Here is a 25,915-nt window from a genome sequence, read left to right as displayed (position 1 = left end):
TTTATGCAACAAAAGAAACTATTTATTTGGGATACGCATTGCCAGTACAAATTAAGAGACCATAAAACCTACACCTTTCAGCTATTTTTCTCCACAGAAAACAGGTTTTGAATTGGAATTAAAAAGACAATAGTTTTCCATTTGATACCTTTTTACATACGCAGAGATCTTAAAAGTTAAAACCTGTCAAGAAAAAGGCTCCACGATTTCACTCTGAAATCCTTATAAAAAAGAAGTTAACATTCAAAACACTGCAGTACGTTATTTTATTGAAGAACAAAAAGACATGCAACAAATAAAACATTTTATGTTTTACAAATTGTTCGTTTTTCTTTTCATGTCTCTTTTCCTTTTATATTCAAAAACTAAAAAGCATCATTACATGAAGCTTCGATAATATTTGACAGGCAATGTGAAAAGTAGAGTTAAGCCTTTTTTTTGAGGGGTGCAAAAAACAATCCTCGTGTTTGTCTTGCATGGCCGCCGCTGTCAGTTCACGCCGATGACTTCCGAAGACACGACTGAGGCAGGTTCTGTGCATCACTTCAATGGTGCTCGGCCCCTCGGCTGTAATACTGAGCAGGTGAGTGGAGGGGGAGCCGCTCTGAGTCATCTGAATGTTTGGTGCAGTCAAACCGCCACGCTGTAGCTCTGAAACATCCATGATTTCATACATGTGTAATAAATACAAACACACTGACAACTGCTTAAAAAAAAAAAAAAAAAAAAAAACCTGTGGTTTCTCGGGCTGTTTTGTGACTTTTTGGGATCTCGGGACTGAATTTAGTTTCCTGTAAGAGTTCAGTTCAGCTACAAATAAAGCCAGAGGGCGATGTTAACACTAAGTTTTCACACCACCTTCATTGGGACAGCAGCCATCTGGGGTGCAGGTTTGTGTCGGTGATCTGAGTACAAAACAATAAAAAGGATTTCACCCTAAATCCAATAGGAACTCAAACAGGCTGCATAAAAATAGCTACTGTCCAAATTCAAAGATGCAAAAGAAGAGTAACAGTGCATATCTACATACTGTATATAGAGCATTCTTGGGATAATTCACATATAATGGTAGGATTAAAAGAAAAAAAAATCAAACAAAAAATGATGACTTATTCACAAAATGGAGACATAAAAATATATCCAAACATCATCTGGATTTGTGTGCCATCAGGGTATTTGTTTCCATTTTAATTTATATAAACATTACTGTATTCCAACTGCATTTTTTTTTGGTTTGAATACAGAGTACTGGAGCATTATGGGATGCCCACAGGTACCGCAGATAATAAAATGCTTCCAAAAGTGGAAAAACAAAAACCTTGATAAAGCTGATCCCAATGTAGAAGATAAAAATTCTGCCATTTTTTTGGTATCAAAGTATGTAAATGCTGATATCTCATGAGGACTACTGTAATCATGTATACATTAGACCACATACTATACTGTACATACAACAAAGGTCACAAATTTAAGTTCACATTTTGGATTGGCATGTGTTGATGAATGTAGTGTCATTTTAAAACAAAACTAAAAGTGAAGGAACTCTTGAATATTGAGAATATAAACACGGTTCCATTTCAAAAAGTCTCTCTGATGTTACAGGATACTGTATGGATATGGAGTTATATTTGTGCCTAAATTCTGAGCACAAATCGCAGAATATTTATCCTTTTGCTCATACACAAAGCATATTTTGCAGAGAAAGCAAAATGTCTGTTCTGTGCTCAAACTGAGCCATCGTGTTCTCCAAATTTTGACGCAAACATAATTGCATACAGGAAAAGTGAGTGTGAAATCTGACATGCAATGTGTGAAATACCTTAAAATCAGAGTTATAATTTTGGATTTGGTTACCAGCAGTATTTGGCTATATTGATCTCACTGATACACATACATACGCTATCTGATAATGTACTGTATAGCATGACTACTAGAGTTAAACAGTTTTCTCTTTGACATTTACAAATGTTCCCCTTTGACTTCAATCAGTTGATGTTATTGTGCTTTAAAACATATTGACCTGCTGTAATTGCTGCTACCAATTAAAGAGTTTCAGCTCGGTTCCTGTGGATACAGCTGACGTGCGCGACAGAACTTCCACTCTCATCGTTTTTTTAGTTAACACTTGCGATTGTTGTACTGCAAATGAGCAGAAAACATAATTACTCTGACAAGAAAATATAAAATGCCTTATATGTCTGTTGGAGAAGTTCTGAATACAAATGATATAAACTGAGGCTGAATACTTGGAAGTTACCTGACTAATATGGCTGGACAAACATAATACTTTACAAAGTATGGCATGAGAAATGTAAGGAAACGAGATGAAAAACATGATCAAAATTCACCTCCAGGGTTGAACTTTGGCACTATAGATAAACAAAGAAAACCAGTATTAAAAAACAGACGTGGTTTAGTGACAGGGGGCATGGTGCGGTGGAAACTGCAAAAACTGCAATAATTATAAAAATTTGTAAAACCGAAGCGTTTTAAATGTCGTCTGCTCAGTTGTTATGTCGAATAGAGGTAGTGTGAAAGCGTTTCAATTTACAAGACGTGGGGCGGTATGCTGCTAACGGTGAGCCTACACAATGTAAAGATACATAATGTAAAGAGAAATACAAAGAGGCAGCATGGACATCGAGTGGAAACTGTACAAACTGTGAGGTGTGGATATGAAGTCCCCTACGCAGGCTGCTAACGGTGGTCCAGATAGGAAATTTTTTGTCCGTAACGGTGAAAATCCCCAGACCCCGACTGTGTCCTGCTGTGTCACATCACGTCCAGTCCCAAAAAAAGAGGGGTTCAGGGTTTTAGGGGGGTGGGGTGCAGTAGAGGAAGAAGGTGGGGGGGGGTGAAGAGGATGGTGGAGGATCAGTTGGAGGTGTCGGAGTGAACGCTTCCAGGTCCTTCTGTGGGTGAAGTCACTGATGAGGGGGTCGGAGCATCCTGCCAGCCACCGTTTGCCTGGGAGGAGAAAAAGAAAAAGACAGAAGAGGGGGTGAGTCTGTTTGTTTTCGTGTTCATTACTCGATGCAGCTCAAACACACTGAATGGAAGTCCTGAGGGCGAGATAGTGTATGAAAGCTGGGATACTTTGAACTGCACACAGCCTAAAGCCAAAATTGAATTCCGGATTGGAGAAGAAGCTAAAAAATTACCGCTAATACTTCAGAAGAAGACTGACACAGAAAAAAGACAATGAGAAATCTGAACCCCATCACACGCTGCACGCTCAAATTCAAGTAATGAAGACAATACGCTCAAGAAAAGTCAAGATTTTTGCTTGAAATAAAAGCCTGTCGCTGCCATTTTGAAGAATAAGAAAATATGTAAATTGTACTGAAGGGGGCTCTGAAACAAAACGAGTACAATCATGTGCACTAATTATGACGCTGACAGCTGGAATTAACATACAATATGAGCTCTGGAGGGCCTTCCCACTACCAGAGGCAGGCCTGGTAAAGAGCATTTAGGATATTAATAGTAAATTTACAACCATCAGAAAAACTGGAAATGGTCCTTGACAGCCCTTCATTTCATAGCCTGTTATTTAAGGCAGTAGTGTGTAATCAGAAGAGGAGAGGTCAGATTGTAGAGCGTCTGACTTCACAATTCTAATTGTGGCGCTAATCACCCACAGTAAGCATTATGAATTGGCTCAGTCTTTCGTTTTTTTTAGTTCAGATAAGATTCATTGAAATCTGTCTTGAGATGTCTGTTTATTGTTCATAGAGGGTGTTTAATTCACAACACTTCAGCTCTCTGCATGTAGAAGGCTGTAGAAGACATTTTTTATATACAAATGTAGTTTCAAATCTATATTTTTTTTATTAAGGGTCAACCTATTATCCAAATGGCATATTATCAAATCCAATTTTCTTAATTTTTCTGCTTATTAGTTTTGTTTTTTTATTTGTTTTTTGAATTGATTTGCAATAAAACTAATGAATTTAAAGATGCACTACTTTGGCAAAGTCCCACCCACAGCTCTATCTGATTGGTTACACGTCACAAGTAATAGCCAATCAACACTGAAATATAAATGCTGATGTAAAACATAAATGAATACATGTATTTCAGTAAAATTTAGTGTTGGAGTTTTTGCTATTCTAAATTTAAAGATTAAGATTTAAATTTTAACTGCACATGCATATCAGCTCCAAATATAAGTTTTTAGTCTCATTGATTACTAATAATTGGGACTGGCAAATTTTTAAAAATATTTTGAACAATCCTCAAGTTATGTAGTATAACACATCTGAAGGTCTGAATTTTAGGGCCTAAAACAGGCAGTGAAAGGCTGAGAAACCCTAATAAAAAATAGGGTATTCAGTAAGAGATGAACAACTCTGGCAAAAAAATAAATAAAAAATACAGCGCCTTGCAAGAATATCATATCAAACAGAACTGCAACGCACATATTGTAGTAAACAAAAGAAACAAGTGAAGAGCAAAAATTCCTAACTTACTCGCCTTGGCTACATAAATCACAGGCAAACAGGCTGGCAGACAGATATCCTGCTCTTACATTATGCATCGCAGGGCTCCTTTACAGGGTATAAAAGTGAATAACACAGCATATTGTGGCAGTGTAAGATGTGGTAGAGCAAGCAGGCGTCCAAGGAGAACCGTATCTGTGAGGTCAAAGGACTGAGGAAGAACAGGGCCTGAATACGTTAGCGGCCTCTCAGGGTTAGCGCAGCTGGCTGTGGGATGCGCTCGGAGCAGCCAGGGAAGCTTATTTGAATACACATACATGTTTTTATACGGGAGACATTTCATCTGATTATCATATGGCCGGTGAGGCACGACGACGACAGCGGAGGAACCCAGCCGCGGCTGTGACCGTCCTCGTCCACTCAGCGCGGCTCGCTGTCAGGGCCATTAGTGTGGCAGGAACATGATCTGAGCAATGCGCTTGGATTGCTGTCCCAAGTCCACACTCTGCTCTCCTTGTGTCTGTCTTATCGATTTTCCCCTTTACGACACGGCTTGTCGCTGTGAATTTCCCTACCGTTTGCCGCCGCCAGCGAGCAACCCCTCCACCCCCAACCCCCACTTCTAGACCCCAACTCTGCTGCAAAATAAGACAAACACATCGGGAACACGCCCCCGTGGCACATGAGGAGCTGTTTTCCAGCAGCGTGAGGTTTTATTTTTAGGCGTTGCCTCCCGGAAGGCATTAATGGGAGCTTCAGGCCTCCGGGCTGCTAATCATGGGTCAGGTGGTCGGAGGGATTTGAAGTCCGGCACACGAGGTGTCACCTGTTTGTGCAGTTCTCTCACGTCAGACCGTACGTGGCTGCAGGTGCTGCGCCAGGCCTCATCGAACATGACAAGCTCAGACAGTGGCGCTGCATGTGTGTGGCCACGCCTGCGTACGCTGGGCGGCGTGCTGCCCGTGGCACGAGCGATACGCAAAGCAATCAACTGGGTGACCATGGAGCGGAGACAAGTCCTACTAAGTGGCATTCTGAGCCCCATGGCTTTGAAATAATTGGTAGGGAGAAGAAGAAAAAAACAAGAATGCTTACATTGATGCCCTGCGGACTGTACATCTGGTTGGCTGTGAGTCCTTCACTGTATCCGCCTGTCTGACTGATAACATGGCGAAGGGTATCCACCTGAAACATTCAGAAACAGCAGACAAAGCAAGGTCAGAGTCAACACAACAGATGCACAAGAAAAAAGAGAGGGGGATGACAAGACAACAAGAGAGACAACAAGAGTACAACTGCTGCAAGTAAAGTCCTTGGAGACAACAAGGTCCACACACAAAGAGAAACTCTGGATAAAGAAATGTTCGCTTTTTGTTCACCAAAATTAAACTATTCACATGCTGACAAATATTCTGCCCTTGAAGAATCTGTGTAGTGGGTGCAATCCTTTTTCACAACAGCCTTTTTTATTTAGCAGAAAAACACAGGTGTAATTAATAACGTTAATGATGGGCTCTTTTTCATTGAGCTCCAAGTCAGCTGCTGGTTTTGTCGAAGTTCTGCTGAGGACTGAGGTAAACAATGTTAATTGGAAAACAAGTTGAACAAGTGTGTCCATGCAAGCAAGGCTAGTAATATTTAGGTTACCAACATAATGTCTAACAGCATCTTGCCAAAGCACTGCAGTTGAACATTAGCCAGCTGGCATGACTGGCACGTTCACAGAAACATTGATTAACCCTGAGCCCCTGAGCAAGTTTTGCTTCTGTCACGTTTTCGCTCACTAATTTTATTTTACTGCAGTATGAGGTCCTGAACCTCTATGGAAACAGCACAATCATGGTTAGAAACGGAGAGAACTCAGAATTTCTTTATGTGAAATATGACACAATGACAGTGTCATAAATGATGAAAAAAGATAAAAACTAAAGTAGAATTTCTTTGATTTTTTATTTTACGAAAATTAAAAAAGCCTGGAATCGACATGCACAACATGCTTCCAAGTGCCCACAGTTGGTACAAATGCTGGAAAGAAATAACTTTACATATTATAGATATTTACTTGTCTCCCGTCTGCTCTGCAAACACACAGCCTGCAGTTCAGCCGAAAGGTCACTGAATTTTTGTCACATAATTGATATTCACAGTTGAGTCACTGGTGGCCTTACAGTTACATTGAAGAGTGCAGAATTTTCAGTTTTTTACAGTCTGGTGCAAAACAGTTTGTTTGTGCAGATTTTAAAATGTGACATGGAGTATGAAGCGATTTTAGTGAAATATCCTGATTTTAGGCTTAGATTTGGTTAAGTTCTCTGGACACTGATCAGTAGTTAAAGGTCTACCTAGAAGTTTTAAATCTGCTGATTCTATCTGTTTTTACCTTTCCTGGCTCTGAAAAAAATGTGTAATGGTGTTTATTTGTTGGGTTAGGGGTGTGTAGTTCTTATAAATAAATAAAAGGAAAATAAAAAATGTTCCTCAGGTTTGACAAGCCACTGGATGGAGCAGCAATGGCACTGACTCTGTTTGTAAATTCTGTGTAGCAGTTAAATGCCTATGTTTACTGGTGTTGGATGGTGCACTCCGTAGTCTGGACACTTGTTTTTCTATTCTCTGGTATGAGGTAGTTGTTCTATTTTGATTTGTTTTTCATATGGTGTTTCACTGTATCAGTTTTTTTTTCAAAATGCAAAGATTTGATGTATTACAACTGATAGTTGTCTTTTATCTTTCTAACTTGTGTATTACTAGTGGCCTACATCTCCACCTTTTAGCTGTATGTGGTGCAGCACATGTATTGTGCATTGTTCCTGCTAAATAAATAATGATTATTTCAAACAGCATTATGCAATATTCAGGAAAATCTGCCAGTCGAAGCAGAAAAAGAACCTTACATTAGCCACACCACTGGTATCTTAGTCATGCCATGTTCAGTTAAAACCCAAAATTTGCTTGATTAATGTGTTGCATATTAGGTGGTTACTACAACAAATTACAAAAGGGAGCTTTACACTGCAGGAACTTAGGGATCTTTACAGGAAAAGCTTCATAGTCGTCACTTTCAGCCTTTGTTTCCCTTGTGGTCTAGAAACCTACAGTTTCGACTAAACAACTACCTGAAACAGCTTTAAAAGATATTCTATGGGGTGGTTTATTGAAGTTTGAACACAAAGTTTTGAGCTGCCGTAAAAACAATCTGCAAGTTTCTGTATTGGAAAACAACTTTTTGTTAACAACTCAAACCAGTTATTCCTACATAGTGTATAACTCCTTTATGATTTGATTGAATAATAATATTGAATGTAATTTGGTGGTTTTGCAGCTATTTTGTCAGAGCTCTGTAGCTCTTTTTGGCAAGAAATCTCTGTGTTTTTTAACACTGAGGAGTAAATATTTGTTGTTCCAACACAGGGCATCTCTACAACGTAAGAAATGTCATGAAGAAAACAAATATATTGGACATGATAATGGCTGAATGGACAAATGGCTGCTTGTGGAATTTGTGGAAGACTTTGACGAAGATGATGGACATTTTAGGAGATAGGAACACATTGTCGGACAAGTCAATCCAGAGCTGTCTGAAATGATTTCTTCGTTAACAAAAGGTTGCGTTGTGAACATTCAAGTGCCTGACTACAGCCCTGACTGACACACCAGCATCCAGCATGTTAACAACCTGTTCTCGTGTTTCTTTTGTCATCTGTGGCATTGTTTCATTTGAAGTAAGTTGCATTTTAAGATGGCCTTTTATAGTCGCTGGTCAAAGGAACGTCTGTGTACTGGTCACACTATCTGATCACTGTACTCTAAGGCACGGTTAATTTAACAGTCTACAGTTTGTCGCCACAAAACTACTCAAAAACCTTTGGTGCACAGTCAGCTAAATTGAACTCTTTTACCTTTTTCTCTAAGTCAGAAAAAGTCATTTGAATGCTGCATTTTTGTTCATTATATCTTAGCTGTAAGAAATTTTCTGACACAATTGTGAGTCCAGTTACTAGCTTCACCTATGTACAAGTCAAAAGTCTGCCATTAAAATGGTAAGTAAGGAAAGTAATGGGTCTGCCCCTGTATCATCTTCAGTTCTGCTTGTGGCCCTACCTGCGACTGCACGTTGGCTCCCACCTGAGCCCCCTGGTACGAGTCCCCATTGAGAGACTGCACGCTCATGAACAAGTCCCCGGAGTTTGACATGTTAAAAGAACCAGCAGAACCTGAAAGGAGAGAGGGAGCAGTCGAATCACAGAGAGACAGAGAGCAAGCAGAGGAAGCAAGTCGGCCCGTCCAGGCAGCAGCCCGGGCGAGCAGCATGCGGAGGTTAGCTCGCAGCCAGACAGGCTCTGTTAGATCAGAGGAGCTGAGAGGAAGGAAGCTAACGGAGCACAGAAAAGCTGTGTGTCGAGGATATGTTTTTGACACAAAGCACACAAACAGACAAGTCATTCATATAGTAGAAAAGCAGAGTCAAAGAAGCAGTCCAACATCATGAGAAATGCACTTGCTGTCTTACACAGCTACACTATACGCCCCTGTGCAATATCACTTAAATGTCAAATGATTCAGAACTGCATCACGTGTCAACAATCGCATTATTTATAAGCTTAACAGTAAAATGATCAAAAACAAATACTGTAGTGAGCCTATATTGAAAATACAGGCCTCAAAGTGGCAACTCACTGCAACAAAAGTGAATACACCAGTGAATTTTGACACATGTTGGAAAACCTGTGATCACTGAAACTAAATTGAGTACACCCATGATTTCCAATCAGCCTGACAGCACATATATGGTTATAAAGACCTGTGAACACCAAAACTTTCTCAGTTTTGTACCAGTGGGCTGTGTGTGTCTACATGCCTGCATCATGGCTCCACAAGAACAAAAATATGCCAGAGAAATCGAACAATTTGATTGGGAGATTTCACAATGATGGCTAAAGACACATGAAAATAATCAGTAGAAACACAGTTGCAGCTGTAATCAGAAGGTATAGAATGAGCCACAGCACCACTCAGCAGAGCTTTGGTGGTTATCCTCCTAAAATGCCAAAGACAGTGCACTACTTTCAGAATCTTGCTTTGAAAAACCAATGAGCAAGTACTTCAGACTTAGTATAGGGGTTATCTAAGGAAATCAGAGTTTCAGCTTAGACAGTATGAAGGACAGTGCATAACATCCACCTCGACAGACTTCATGCAAGGAGACATATCCTTTCTTTGGTTAGATAAGACAATTTTGTTAAACTCAAATGGGATCCAGCATGTTTTGTAATAACTTGACCAGAAACTACCACAGTGAAGCACAAACATGAGAGTGTGATGATATGGGGCTGTATGACCGCTATACGCTGTTGGAGAGGTGACATTTAGAGATAATTGCTTGAGGAATATACCAAAATAATGGCTGTCAATTTTACTCCCCATATGCAGAAATTTGGGAGAAGAGGAATATTCCAGCATGATAGCGTTCCAAAGCATGCAGCCAAAAATCACACAAGACTTTGTAAAGAAGGAAAAAGTGAAAACTATGACTTGGCTCAGTATGGTGCCTGACCTGACTTCAGTAAGACACCTTTTGGGTATTTTAAAAAGAAAGACAGAGTAACACAACCCCTACAGCAAAAAGCACCTGAAATAAATAGTCTTTGGCAGAACATCTCATCCAAAATTTGATATCCTCCATACTAATTGACTTTTGTTGCAGTGAGTTTCTGCTGTTGGACACACAATTTCAGTCATTTGACATTTAAGAAATATTGCAACATGGTAGTCACTGTTGTTCACTGTACCTAGCAACTGTTAGCTTGGCCTTCATAGCCTTCTATCTGAACAAACTCTCTTGATTGATTTTGGCATTAACTAGGCGATTCTTCAATTCAACAGGACACAACATGTAAAATACAGTTTTAGTGTGATGAAGAAAAGGAAAATTCTTTCTTTGCTTCTCACAGTACAGCACTACCATAAGTTAGCTGTTTTTCCCTGCTAATGCTATGCTAGGTTAAACAGCCACAGTGTCATGTGACTCAAAGTAAGACAGCAAATGCAAATATTTCTCAAAAATACTAGTTTACAGTTTTAAAAGGTAAGTCTGGCATCATTCAATATTTGTTTGCTTTATTTATTACATTCCAACATATTTTGACTGCAAAATAAACTGTTAGTCACTGTTCTGTTAGCCTCAGTAGCTCTCGTTAGGCATATCTTTCTTAATTCCAAATTAAGGATACCTATGGGTAAATTACCATCCAGTTTTACTTGCCATAAGAAACTGACTGGTTTGAAAAAGTTAAGAAAAATGGTTTTAAATGTCATCACTACAGCCCAAAGTGACATCTTTAGCATGCTTGCCAAAATTGGTTTTTTGTTTTTGTTGGGGCCTATTTTCAGCTGCCATTCTGTGTTTAACTAGGTACTTGCAACATCAGGATGGTGTATGTGGGATTAGTTCCAAATAAACTAATAAACTAAAAGGCTGCTAAACACCCCCAAAGTAGGGGGAAAGTTTACAGAAACAGCCCAGTATTTCAGTTTTCATTGTGGTGTAACAAACAGTAGTTACTGGATGTAACTCCAGTTCTATGAGCAGGTAAGGAATAGAACAATGGAGTTTTTGTTATGTTAGCCTACATGAGGAATTTTTGATGTGACAGTTGAGAAGACTGCTACTTGACCAGAACGTTGAGAGGGTCGTGAAGTGACACTCTTCGTCCTCTCTGAGTTTAACCAATCACCATTTTCCCTCTTCAAGTTTAACCAACCAGCATCAAGACCCGTACAGCAGTTTTTAAGGTCACTAAGAAGTGCCAAATTTGGTGTAGGTACTTTTTTCTCCCCTAAAAACGAACGTGAAAGAGCACAAAGGTTCTGGCTGCCCTAAAACAACAGAATGTGGGTGTTCACGATAACGATGGTGCATCAATATGACAGTGACTTATGGATAACGGTGGAGCTCAATGGTAAGAACAGCAGGATCAGTTTATTATTGCTTTTGGTCGATTGTATGTGATTTGTTGACAGTAAAAAAAATAAAGAATATTACCAGACTTATCCTTTGAATGTTAGCACAGAGCACAGTGAATACAGAGTTAAAAACATGAAGAATATGGTTAATTGAGACCAAGACAAAGGACAGTAAGGATATGGAGATTTGGCATGGGGCTCAGGTTGGCTAATCTCTGACACAGCTTTGCTCTAGAGGGCTAGTTAAACTTGTAAGGGGAAATCTGTTCAATAAAATACTGGTGCATTACCAGGCGATAGGCATGTTCTATGTAGAAGAACGGCCTTTTCTTAAAGCCCTAATTCTTTCATCCTTTACAAATAACCAGCATTGAAAGAGCCTCAAACTGCTTAGCTGTAGTAATGCACAGAGAGGAGGTACATGTCTAATAGCTGAGCAGAGCCAGGGACTTCCTGTCTCACCTGCAGAGTTTGGAGTTGAGGGTGAATTTGCTTGGCTTCCATGTGAGGATGCATTAGCCGCATTCACGGCAGTTCTCGCAGCGTACATGTTGGCTTCTTCTTGGAACTTACCAATGTTTTTCTTGTATCTGATTCTTTTATTCCCAAACCAGTTGGAAACCTGAGCAGACAAACAAGAGAACATAGTTTAATTCTCATGACATGTTACCGCACAGAGCCTCTCAGGAAAATCATGGCAGTGTTTAGCTTGCATGGCCTTAATGGCACGTGTAACACTGCAGAGAGCCTCTGTCAGAGGTAGGGGCTACAGAGACTGGTGCTGTGAATCTGCATTAGTGCCAGGATGGAATGATTGCCAATAACAGTCTCATTATGTCACCATGACTGCAGCTATCATCAGAACTCACGCAAGCACCAATCAGTCAACATCCGCTAACACCCATTACGGCTAATGGACTCCCAGATGAAGCCGGGGGGGTAATCCCAGCGCTAATGATAAACAACATTAAAATGAAAACCAAATCAATCCTGCAAAGTTTCCAATACACAGAGTAGGTAAACATTCTCCTTTATTATGGCCAAGAAATGGAAACTCTACAAATCATTCAGCTTCCACAATCAGGCCCAGCTGCATCCTCCAATCATTTGGTATAAATTAATGAAACCAATCGAGAAAACAATCCATTCCCAAATGATGGATTCAGAACACAAACTGCTGTTTACCTTGGCGTTGTCATTGCTTTCCTTATTATCAATTCACACAGGATTGAAACAACTTGAGTGCTAGAATGCAAAGACGAAAAATAATCAAGGTGCCTAAATATTTTAGTCTTCTTGCATCTCAGGTATTTTGGGAGGTTTGATAAGTTATTGTCAGAATCATAGAAAATTAGCAAGACATCCGCTGACTGTGGGGTAAACTTTCAGAAGCTGATGGATTTGGTAATTAGCTGAAAGTAGCTGTAGATTAACCCTCTGAACTCCAAGCAGTTTGTGGCCGTTTATTTGCTCCTGTGACATTCTCACTCACTGTGGGCTCATTTTTCATTTAATTATAAAGTCCTGCATCTCTACAGAAACAGCACAGCCATTACTACAAGTAGAGAGAACTAAAAAGAGTCTCTGCAATACATCATAAAAAGAAAAAGTAAAAGTTGACTTTCTTTGATTGCATATTGAAACACATCCTGCAGTTCAGCTGAATAGTCCCTACATTTTTGTCATTTGTTTGTCGGTCACAGCTGAGGCTCTCATGGCTTTGGAGTTGCACAAAGGAGCGCATTTGTTTTTAGCTTTTTACAGAATCTGGTTCATGGAAACACTATACTTCTGACAACACTTTAAATGAGACATATAGAAATAAAGTGAAAATGACAAAAGATCATAATTTTACACTTCAATTGGGTTATGTCTTCCAAAGAAACGACACATCACTGGTTATTAGCTGACAATTATCTAAAATTAGAGTATTCAATGATTGTTTCTGATTTTAAAATTTCTTGCTGATAAAAGGTGAAACTTTTTTACATATTATAATGATAACATGGTTTTGAACAGGTTTTGAAGTTGAGAGGGTTAATCATTAAGGTGCTTTGTCAGAAATGTGAAAAATAATTATGTTGTTACAGTTTAAGGTTTTACCTCGTGCTTCTTTTATGTAGTGTGATGATTTGCCAAAAAGTGAACATGCAAAGTAAATTATCTCTTTTTGTGTTTCAGTTTGAAAAAGTACTTGGCTTGATTTTGTGGGTTGTAAGAAAATACGATCCACTATATGATGAGATAAATAACAAGTATGACAGGAGTGTTGTGCTGAGCTTCAATAGAAACACAGTGTCACTGGTCAAAACTTGCTTTGTCTGGTTTGATTTTCAAGATTACAATCTTATGACATGACATATTTCTACTGTGACTGCTTTGTTCTCTCAATGAAAGGTAAAAGATTAGAGGAGCTGTCTGTACTCATGACAGTCAGAAAACCTATTATTAGGTTACTTGCCAAGACGCTCACAGCGGCTTCTCAATAAAAATGGTCTTCATCTCAGTGTTGTGTGTGCAGTGGTGCTCTGCTCCTACAGGTGTGAGGTGGCAGTGATCTGTGGTGTACCTGGGCCACTGTGATGGCACACTTCTTTGCCAGCTCTTCTTTAGCCTCCTCACTGGGGTAGGGGTTACTGAGGTGTGAGTAGAAATACTCATTCAAGATCTCTGTCGCCTGTTTGTTGAAGTTTCGTCTTTTCCGTCTGCAAAGTAAGCGTTGGAAATTAATGCAGGAGTAAAACCCAGCTTACGTTAGCGCTGCACACTATATCATGTCATCGTTGACATCATTACGTCAAACACATCATGGCACAACTTTTTTTTTGCTGCTTGTTACAAAAAGGAAAATCTCATTGTTGTCATTTTCCATCACTAATCTACAAAAGAAGTCTGTCTGATAGAGCATTTACTCTGACTGAATGGTTCTTCTAGCTTTATTGACACAACACAAAGTTTGTTGACATGCAGACTCCACATGTGCACAGTAAAATGAGCATGGAACAGGAGAGAAACACAAAACAACAGTTGCATAAAGAAACATAACATCACTTGTATAGAATTATTTCATCTAGAGAAAAGATACCAAAAGCAGGTACTCTGTCCTGCAATTGTTGCCACTACACGAGGCAACAACGGTACGTGGATGAGTACATGCATGATGAGTGCAAAGCCAGATCTGACTGTCATCCAAAGCAAAAACTTATTTTGGATGCTTTCGCCAGTGTTTCGCATAAATTCCAAACAGCTTTTGTCAGCTTTATATTCATTTTCAATAATTTTCTATGAAGATGTAGTGCCTATAAAATCACATAATACTGCACATCTCTAATTTGCATTAATGATAACTTCAGAGCGTAAATAGTGGCGTAAAATGCTGTCCAACTGTGTATTTTTGGATACGACCACTAGGAGTCACTTTAAAACAGGCAGATTGTTTTTCTGGAAATTGACAACTTGCATTAACATCACATGCAGCCTCAATCTCAGTCTTTACAGTTGCTCTCAGAGCGCTACAATAAAGCTGGATGCATCCATAAACAGGGCCGTCTCCCAGGCTGCATAAGTGACACATGTAATTCAGCCCTGCCGAACACTGTGACATGTTTTAATATGGAAGAGGTGGTCTGCAAAATGCTGCTTTGCAATTCAAACTATTCATCTAAACTGTATTTTTTAAGCCTTGCATCCCTGATGTTCCAGCTGACCTTGCTTTGGATGTGCATTACTTTCTTTGTGCTGCTAGAAACTTTCAATTCAGCTGCAGTTTTGCATCGAGACACTTTGTCAGGACTCAAGAGAACAATTTGGCTCAGAACTGCTGCATTACAGCTCTGCATATGAGCAATCATTAGGAGTGGCGATAAAAGCACATATAGGGTCATAATAATTAAGTCAATACCTGCTAGTAATTGTGGACAAATAAAAAAGTTGCAATCTGTATGTTAGCATTTGTAGAGGGTTTAATAGCAGTGAGGGACATCTACATATTTAGATATACAGAAATTAAAAACCAGTGGATATATCACCTTAATACTGTTTAAGGGCTAAATTACGTATGTTACACCAAGGACTGAAAAGTAACACAAACCTTTGATTGGTGTGATTTGTAGTCTTGAGTATCCTATGATTAGATTGTTACTGATTTAAAGAGCCCATTTTGTGCACATTTACATGTTTCTAATTGTAATTTTGGTGTCTGCCAGAATATGCTTACATGCTTTAATCTGCAATTAAACAACACATTATTTTTCTAATTCTGCATATTGCTGCAACACCTAATCTTCTTTCTTCTTCCTCTTTCTGTCTGAAGTACCACTTGCCCAGCAAACATAACCAAAACTAAGCCTAAAATCATGATATTTAATCAAAATCAACGAATTCTACGTGTTGTATTTATTTTACCAAAAGTGAAACGTTTGCAACAGATTCTGTGAAAACCAACAATTTTGCACTCCGTAGCACAACCATGAAGCTGAGTGACTCAGCTACAACCAACAGTCATGTCACAAAAATTCAGAGACTTTTCAGCTGAACTGCAGGCTGTGTTTACACTGAACAGACAGGAAACAAGTGGGGGAAAATGATCATTTAAGCAGTAAAATATCAATAGTACAGAAAAAATTCAACTGTCCTTCATTTTATTATTTATGACATTATGGCTTCCTTATACTGCACAAAATACATTTTGTGCTCGCTCTACTTCTAGCCATGGTTGTGTTGTTTTTTATACAGGTGCAGGGCTTTATATTGTTGTGACAAATGATGATTGACAGGAGCAAAAAACACACAGGTAGTCCTGGGGTTCAAAGCGTATAAACTCTTCTTTATCAGATAATTTTTCTTTGAAAAAAATTTAACTTTGAATTCCTGTTTTGGACTTATTCGTTATACTCTTGTATTTAATTCAATTCAGCATTTTGACAGTTTTTCTACAATTTCATTGTAAACATGCAGAGTAACTTTAATAGCGAACACACATCTCAGCTTCAGTGTCTTAGAATACTAAAAACAGCAGCACAGAAACAAGGGAAGGCTGATCCATTGTGACATACTGCCATAAATCTTTCTATGGTTTGCATATTAATCATGAACCCTGCAATATCCCCCAACACAACCCTTTAAAGCAGACAGATATCATATGCTGATGCCCATGAGTTGACTGACCCTCCATCTCTTGCACCTATCAGGTCATGTCTGCATGTGCCACATCTAAAGAGGGCTTTACATAAGCTGGAGGGGGACCCTGTAAAATCTCTTTGCATGCATCCACCAGTGAGGAGATTTGTGCTAAAATCTCTGTCCCCCGCTCCAAAAGCCTGCATGTGAATATGTAAATGTGCACAGCATGGGCTCCAGCAGCCAGTAGATTAATCAGCGGAGCCGAGCAAGGCAGCGCCTCTCAACCAGCGAAAGCTTTCCTCTTCCTCTCTCTTCCCCTCGCTGCTGCACCACCACAATCATTTGCAAGAGAATAGATAGGGAGCTTTGTAAGGGAGCGCATGCCTCATTTAAATGTTATGCCTCCAACTCAGACTTTGAGTGAGATTTATCCTTGGAGAAATGTATGCAAATCCAAAGCACGCATCAAAGAGAACAAGCGATTACATTAAAAAAGGGAAACAGTTAGCGTTATGGAGCACGCAGGGAGCTCTTATTGGCCGGTGTTGCTGGGTATGCTGGTCCAAATGGCATGTGTAGATGCAAAAGCAGCCCAGCATGTGTGGCAAGCAGCAAAAACAGCCTGCGTTACAGCATGTTTATGGCATGATAGGCCTCCTACATCAGCCATTCATATGGATATGAGGCTGAGAGGGAAAGCACATGATGAGGTGTTTGTAATGTGGTTAAATTGTGAGGTTATTTGCAGTATGGAGCGTGGTGGTGTACGCTTTCAACACACACAGATACAAGGACACACACCTGGCATCGAGGAAGCGGGAACGCAGGATCATGACGGCCTCACAGGTGCTCTGTTTGAGCTGCATCTGGATGGAGCTGAACTTGCGGTGGATGATGTTCACCATGCGCTCGATCTCCTTGGGCGAAATTGGCCGCGTGCGTGACTGCTCTCGCAACAGGTTCATCACATGGGTGGTGAACTCGTTACACGCCTGTAGGGACGACACAAACACATGCAGGAACACGTCAAAGAGCACGCTTCCTTTAAAAGTCAAAGGAAACCGCAGATGAGACCTCAATTTGTCAATGAGGCCGTGTCAAATTTACTGAGTGTAGTGTTTAAAATTCACAGATGATGGAAATCTAAAATCCAGCTCTTTGCTTAATGCAGTTCTGGGGCAGGCTTTCTCTCTGAGCCAAGAGGGAATATAAGCACTGATATGTTTCATATTTAACAGAAATGGTGATGGCAGTATGTTGAGAGGAACCAATGACAGCTGTTCCCCTCTCAGACACACACTTTCACAGCATAGCCAACCCTGAGAGACGAACACGCCACAACGTTTCATCCCCCCGTGTGACACCAGGCGTGAATCTGCCACCATATTACACTCCGACTCTACGTCTCTTACTGTCTCCTCTTCTTTATTTCTGCACCTCCCGTCGCTCTCTCTCTGGATTTAGCCATGTCAGGCTTTGTCTGTGTCTGTCTATCTGCCTGTTCATCTGTCTTGCTCACATTCATCTGAAAGGGATGCTATTGTCATGAATGCATCGCTTATCAAGGCAATGAGAGGAAATCACCTCCCTCCGTTCTAACAAACTTTCAAGGCTATACTTGGAATGCACACAGAGACACACAGCATGCTGCATATGATGGACTATTCTAGGGTAAAAACACAGTCTAAAGTGAATTCTTACTGACAGCGATGTACATTGAGGAAGCAGTTTGAGTCTGCGAGGGCTGCCACTTGATTTAAGACTGATTCTAGCTCGGTGTAGAACAAAATCTAGGTTATAAAGTTCAGCAGAGCAAAGGAGAAGTGGGGAGATGGACCAGTTTAGCATCATATAATCAGTCTGTGAAGTGAAGTTGTGTGTTAGGATTTTGGTGTACGAAGTGCATAAAGCTGGAATGTCCTAATACAAAATGTGAAAAGATAACCACAGGTAATATCTTGGGTTGTGTTGTTTTGTCTGAACAACAGTCTTAAAGGTAACTAAGCCATTGGAAAGGGACTAAATAATAACCGAAATCATAGCTTAGTTATCAAAAAGCCATTTTTCTTGTCTCACATATTTGTAACAACATCCATAACCAGAAACTTATTCTGCAAAATCAGGTAAAGGGGATTATAAAGTTGTGCTAAAGTACTGAAAGTTGCTAAAATAATCCTTCAGTTAGTTGATCAGTGAGTCAGTTTACCGAAAGGAATTATTCATCAATAATTCTACTAATTTAATTAACTTAAAAAGCCCAAACAACAAATATTTGCTGCTCAAATAAGAGATGTCTGTCTTGCATGATTTCAAACAGAACATTTTTTAGTTTTGGACTGTTTGATGGACAAAAGGTAATTTGCAGACTTGTGCTGTTTTTTTGTTTGTTGATTTTTTTTGTTTTTTTTTACACCTGGAAAGTCCAGATACTCATTGTAAGTATTATTAGTAGCAATTCTGCCACGAAGATTTATTAAATTACTTCTCATATGGGCACATACATGCTTTTTGTATTTATTTATTTGTTGCATGGCCATTTTTTTGCAATTTGTTTCGACATTTATCTCTAATTTTGGGGCTCTGACACAGCAATTCAGACCATTTCTATTTTTTACTGTAGTTCCCTAACATCAATAAGCCCGCTACCTAATCTTTGTTGTTGTTGCTACATACTAAATGCTTTAACGCCAGAATAAAATAGAGCAAACAGGGTTAAAGCTTCTTCTAGTGCATTTAGGTTTAAAAAGTTGAAATTCAAAAATATACCTACTGTATATGTCAAAATGTAAAGCTTTGGAAAGCTCTTGCAATTGTATGTGGCAAGAAAGTACTATTATTAGTTATTATTATTATTATCATTATTATTATTACTGCAAGTATAAGATCTGAGTCTGCCACACACTGTTGGTAGAAGACTGGAAGATACTGTAAACTTGAGTGGAACTTTCATAAAAGTACCATCATTGTAGAAATGCTCTGTTACAAGTAAAGGACATACATTTAATGTTTACTTAAGCAAACGTATGAAAGTTTTAGTATCAAAATATACTGAAAGTACTAAAAGTAAAATTATTATACAGAATGGCATATTTCAGAATAATATATAATTATTGAAATACAAAAGCGATGCATTATTGTGTGATTTGCTAACTTTATATCTGCTGTATAGGTTGTACATTTTCTATATTGGATCAATAATAACCAATAATGTATTAATCTATGATATCACATAATTTACATGATCTGTTTATTGATTATATTTTCCATTATCAAACTAAATCTGCAAAGAACTTAAGTTATCAAACAAACGTGGTGAAATAAAAAGTGCAATGCTTGACTTTAAATTGTTGTAGTGGGAAAGTATAAAGTAGCAAAAACTGTAAATACTCAAGTGAAGTACAACACTTCAGTGAATTGACATAATTACTCTACACAAGTATTTCCACAGATGTGTGGCGTTCGTACATCCGCTCCGGTCTCACCTGTTCGTACTTCTCCAGCTCTGTGTGGTAGATCTGTCTGATCTGGGACAGCTTGGCCCTATAGTCGGAGTGCTCCGCTGAGTTGTCGGCTCCCACTCCTCCCGAGGCGGCCGCTGCAGCCGCCGCCGCCGCTGAGCCTCCGCCTTTCTCTGGACCGGACACGCCCTCCGCCAGCAGCATGTTGTCCAGCCGCATGAGCTGGGGATCGGGGGGCTCCTCCTCCTGAGCGCCACGGATGCTCAGCACTGCGATGACAGGAGAAGGTCAGAGGTCAGTCATAAAGGTCGCACCTGCAGCGGCGTGATGCACCGTAACAAGCTGTCAGCGGAGCAGCTCGTCCGCCGGCTCAGTGTGAGCTGAGCGGTATGTTGTAGCAAAGACAGACACACACAGGCAGAAGCAAGTGTGCAGAAGAATCACATCTCTGTTGTCTTTAAGATTCAAACTCATAATTGCTTTCACCGCATTTTTATTTGTTTGAAGAAAAAGTCCAATGCATCTCCAAACACATGCGATTTGGACTGCGCATTTGAAAATGATGAGTAGGAAGAAGTTCTTCAGATCCAGTCAAATGCCCCAGAAATGCTCCTGTACAACTAAACGACATTCTAAATTACATTTTGAGGGTATGTATTACAAATATGGCTAAAATCAGCATGTCTTTGATAAGCCAGAAGAAGCTTCAAACATGATGTAAAAGGGTCATATTTTAATACAAATTGTGATATTTTCCTAAACTTAACTACGTTGTTTTGACGTCTGCAATTAACCAATAGGCGATTGAAAGCTGAAAGGTAACAACAAGTGCAATTCTAAGAATAATGGTCCCACCTTGGACACAAACCCAGCTCTCCAGGGTGAAAATCTTGTTGCTGACTTATGCCTCCATCCTTCATAAATAAACTTTGTGGCTCCTTCACACTGGAAACCTCTCCTATTATGTCACATATACCAAAATATGTTCTGAATGCAGTTTAGTTCTATAGCAACACAGTTTTGGGGAGACACTGTTGTCAGATTAAATCCGATACGGATCTTTTTTGGAATATATGGATGCAGCTCTGAGCTTCTTTGAATCAATCTGTCCTCCAGGGCATTAGACTCAGTAATAAACCTTTGACTACTCCTTACCCTCCAAAAAACCCTCCAGTCTCCTGAAGGCTTCTGTGACCTTCTCTACTTGAAGAGCTGAGCAGCTGATTCTCGTAAATTTGGAATCCAATCATCTACCCTCCCACATTAACTAACTGGCTGCTTGATTCAATTAGAGCTGAACCATTTAGTCCCTTAATCGATGAGCTGATCAACAGAAAAATAAGAGCAGCAACAATTCTGAGCACAACTGAGCAATATTTCACAGTTTCCAGTGTCTTTCAACAAATTCAATACCTTTGTGTTTTGGACCACATTGGACATTTGAAGACATCATCTTGGACTTGTAGTTTTTTCTGATTTTGTATGCAAGACATCATTTGAGAAAATAATCAGTGGATTATTTGCTAATGCAGGTAATGTACAACTGCTGCCTGAGTAAAGTATTTATGGATGACAAGGTGAAGAAATTTGTCTCTTTTATCTCACTAATCACTATCACTATAAACTATATAATTATTGTTCTTATTGTTATTGCTATTCATAGTCATCTGTATGTTGCCATTTCAGCTGCCATTTATCAGAGCCAGAAACTGTAAAATCAGAAATAATCATCTGATTTTCAACTTCCTGGTAATCCTTGAATGAATCGTGTATGAAGCAGAATTACGTTAGAAGAAATAGAAAGATATTCCATTCAAGCAACTTAATTCTGTGTCGTCTTTATAAATTGACCAAAGAGAAATTGTTTGTCCCAACAAGATTCTGTACAAAACCAAAAAATGTCCTTGGAGCAACCAAAAAGCCATCAGTGAATGAGCTCCAACCAATGGTCATGTGGCAAAAATTCTGGGTCTATTTAGCTGAACTGGGATGAACTGCAGGCTGGGTCTAGAAGAGAGCAGCAGATAACAGCCAAGTATGGAAACAAATTAAATATGCTGTAGTTATAATATCTACAGCATGCAGATTCACCATTAAGGCTTTAGAGAAATGTTGTACATGTTAGTTTCAGCTTTTTTCATTTTTTTCAAAATAAAAGAGCACAGAAATTTAACTATTGCTTTAAACTCACAATTTATGGCATTACAAGTGTGTCATACTGCACAGTAGTTGAGTTCTCTCTCTCTCAGCCCTGGTTGTGCTGTTTTTTTAGCGGTGCAACATTTCATATTACAGGGAAAATTGAGCCTACAGTGGGAAAAATGTGACAGGAACAAGAAAATGCCCAGAAACTACTCAGGGCTCAGAGAGTTAATTAGAAAAAGCAAATATATAGATAGATTTTACTTGCTGGTGTATGTTAGGAGGGCAGAAACAAAAAGGTGATGACATGTGAAAGAGGTGTGAGCTGGTTAATATCAAGCGACATGATGTGATCTGATGGAACAATATGTGTTACACGGGACAATAAATGAGATTGGATGGCATCAGCAGTAATCTGGACGGATGCCTCTGCCTTCCACTAGAGGTCTCCCTTGCCATTCTTTATGACATTCAAGTCCCACCTTCCATTTTCTGAGGTGAAAACACTGGGCTCAGACTCTTCCTCCTCCATCTGAGAACCATCCATTTCAATATAAAAGCCTGGCTCCTGTGTGGAGCTCAGCGCTGCCTCGATCCAAGCTGATCCCGGAGTGGACACGAGCGGCAGCTGCTGTTATTGTTACTGGGCCTCGGCGGCGGCGTGAACGCGAGCTCTGACTCTGTGACTTTGCTCCCCGCGAGTGTCGATGGCCGTTTAAAACAGCACCACTTGTCATTTGTCTCGTTGTCATTGAATGAGAAGGGACAGGCAGGGAGCACTTCATTAATTCAGAGACAATAGGACTGCTTGGTGCATTAACCCCAGACTGCTGTCCGGGTTGGTAGGCCTGGGCAGGGGGTCACTGGGATGAGAATGAGGCCTGCTGTAGTAGCAGGGGAAGAGGAGGGGGCTCCCTCATTCGCCCCCACCTCGGTCTTTAAGTGGACTGGAAATGCAAATATGGCAACTGTTGGCGAGTGGAAGGGGTCAGCGGTTCAGGCCATGGGCTCAGCGGGAGGTAGATTGAGTGTGGGAGGAGTGTTGGAGGAGGACGGAGGGGGAGGCGGTGGTGGGGCGTCTCCTGGGATGGCAGGACTGTACAAACATCCTGTCTCATTACCCAGACTCCTTCATCACTCCGCTAATGTATGGACGGTGCTCGGAGGTGGAAAATCTCGGATGGCTTCACACCCGCCTCACCTCAGCACCGCCACGACTGCAGCCGCGTTATGACCCGATCAAACCCGCTCCATCAGAAACTCTAAACCCGTCTGTCTGCTTTAGTTAACGTACACCAGCGGCAGCCCCTGAACGCTCACCAGGACGGAGAGGCACCTTTTCTTTTCTTTTTTTCTCTACAGTTACCACCTCATAAATACCAGACTAAAGTGGGTGTTAAAATGAGAGCACACCACAATATCCCATGGAGGAAAATGAGCTGCACTTTCTGGAAGTAATTTCAGCAGGAAAACAACTCGTAGCAGAACGTAGTTAAAGAGGAAGGAAAAAAGATTTTGACAGAGTGCACAATGAGATGTTACACTGGACCAAGAATTGGTTCCAAGATTTAGGATCCCCAGTAGACATGTCGAACCTATGTGAAAATCACACTTTCATTGAAATAAACTGAATCTATCAATATGTGAATAATTTAGTTTCAAAATGCCTGGATGATGTCTTGTATTTCTTGTATGCAATCTGGAAAGCGAGCTTCAAGTTTCCACATCACAGTTGTGTAAGATGTACAGCTGCGACAACGGATCAGTTAGCTCTCGACCACTAAACTAATCAACTACTATTTGATAATTAATAAATTGATTCAAGTAAGTAAGAAAAGTCTCAATCTGGTTGGTTCCTTTCCTCCTCTATCACAGTAAACTCTTTGGTTTATGAACAAAACAAGACATTTGAGGATGTTATCTTTGGGTTTTGGGAAACACTGATCCACATTTCATTGTTTTCTGACATTTTATAGACCAAACTCATCAATTATACCATAAACAATAGGAAGATTAATCAGTAATGGAAATAATTGTTAGTTGCAACCCTGGTAAAAAGCCTACCAACTTGTAATGGCTTTTAGATCCTTAAATTCAGATTTTAGGTGAAACCCTAAGTGTCAATAGCATCAGGGGGGATTTTTCATAGGAAATCACAAAACAAAGAATCAAAACTGAGAAAACACCAGCGTGCTAATGTAAGATGGAAGAAGCTCTCTCAGATGTTTTCTAGCAAAAATCCGAGGTCAGATTTCTTCCCCAACTCATAAAACGTCTAGACTGTCAAATGAAAAGGAACATAAAAATTCCCTGTGTCCACAAAAACGATTCAATTCATGTCTGCCAAGTTCCAGCTTAACATTCATGAAGTGTTTATTTTACTTGGCTTGAAGCTCCTCCAACATCAGTCTTATAAGAGCGCCTGTTGCAGAGAAGGTCATTTCTTAAGAGATCTCTCTCTAGAAGGGAAAAACCAGCAGGCTGAGTTTTTTTCCTTCGACATAGGAAAGGTCACGGACAAAAGGAAAGCGAACGACTACATTCTGCAACGCCGGTTCTCCAAAGATGTGCATTACGCTCTTAAACTGAGAATTAACTGTAACTCCGTCGTGATCCCCAGGCCTCGCTTGTTGACACGTGTACACCCTCACTAATCAGCTGCACATCACATCGTCTCCTCGTACGCAGCCCAGATCCCAGCTTCATTCTCACTGCTGATCCAGCTGTCTTGGAGAGCATCTGTCAGGAGGGACCCAGGAAGGAACAATGCATTACGCCATGCTGGCTGTGTACTGTCATCCCTCATTGACAGCACATTGTCACACTTACACAGTGTCCTCTGAGCTGGGAACAGGCTAAGTAGCTGCCTGCCTATAATATCAGCGCTTCCTGCCGACTCTTATCACACGATCTGATGGGATCTCGCTCCGAGTGGGGTTAATGTGGATTTCTGAGAGGAGGACACGTTCGTTTTTAATTTAAGTCACTGATCAGTGCGATCCCTCTAACGATGACAGACGCAGTTACAATCTCTTGTCTCGCGATTGGGTAGTTTCCTCTTACATGGAGAACAACCGCAGACCTGCAGAAGCAAATGATGATTTATTTATTCCACTCTGAACCTAATTAAAACCGTGGAGGGATTATCTCAAACAAATAAAACGAATAAAGAAAAGAAAGGGATAATGTGCCTCCATAAAATTGGCTTTGCTGTGGGTCATAATTACACGACTCAGTGAGGGCCACTTTATTGGCTAATGGCAGCCTAATTGATTCATCCTAATGTTTTTCGAGCCTTGGGTCTGCTGGGCACTCCCTGTCCAATAGTGCTGGTGAACTTACTTAGCCACCCGCAGACAAACACTGAAGGTTCTCCCAGGGATAAACAATTATCTGAGTGTGTGTGGGAGAGATCCAGGCCCCACTCCCCCTCAGTGAACACACATTTTCTGTATGTCTCTAATGGATGCCATTCCCCTCTTGGAGGCATTTCAAAGATGGCTTGTTGTCAGACGATGCCTTATTCCTCCCCCCCGTTGTTGACAAGCAATTCTCACAAGGAGGCATGCGCCGCGCTTTATTGCCGCGATTCATTTTTAATAAAAAATACGTGTGATTTTTTTTCCTTTTACGTTGGCTTTTAGGTTGGTTAGTGCATTAAACATGCAGAATGCAGGATTGTGGTGGAGTGGTGGGAAGGAAACACGTATTAGACGCATCTCTTGCACGGATGCGTCGGGACAGCATGGCCGGTGGTTTTTACTGCTCTGTGTACACACAGAGAGACAA

At 40.2% G+C, this 25,915-nt stretch overlaps 1 protein-coding gene across 4 annotated transcripts in view; it reads right to left on the bottom strand.

The window, feature by feature from the left end:
• LOC111579959 (pre-B-cell leukemia transcription factor 1) overlaps positions 1–25,915 on the bottom strand; it is a 70,542-nt gene continuing 44,627 nt past the window's right edge. Inside the window, exons 3-10 of one of the 4 annotated variants that reach the window (XR_008604343.1) lie at positions 20,009–20,253; positions 17,328–17,518; positions 13,975–14,110; positions 11,868–12,027; positions 8,544–8,656; positions 5,538–5,627; positions 734–2,967; positions 1–651 (exon numbers count right to left, since the gene is read on the bottom strand). Coding sequence is in view for 3 of the 4 variants with exons in the window: in XM_055018532.1 (XP_054874507.1) it covers positions 2,875–2,967; positions 5,538–5,627; positions 8,544–8,656; positions 11,868–12,027; positions 13,975–14,110; positions 17,328–17,518; positions 20,009–20,253 (1,028 nt within the window). In the remaining variant the exon portion in view is untranslated. Of the gene's footprint in view, positions 2,968–5,537; positions 5,628–8,543; positions 8,657–11,867; positions 12,028–13,974; positions 14,111–17,327; positions 17,519–20,008; positions 20,254–25,915 lie in introns of all 4 variants that reach the window. The other 3 variants (XM_055018534.1, XM_055018532.1, XM_023287503.3) reach the window with 3 other exon arrangements.

Source organism: Amphiprion ocellaris, chromosome 2, assembly GCF_022539595.1.
Source record: "Amphiprion ocellaris isolate individual 3 ecotype Okinawa chromosome 2, ASM2253959v1, whole genome shotgun sequence".
Classification (NCBI taxonomy): Eukaryota; Metazoa; Chordata; class Actinopteri; family Pomacentridae; genus Amphiprion; species Amphiprion ocellaris.
Note: the sequence above shows the minus strand (reverse complement) of the source record. Positions and strands in the feature narration are given on the sequence as shown.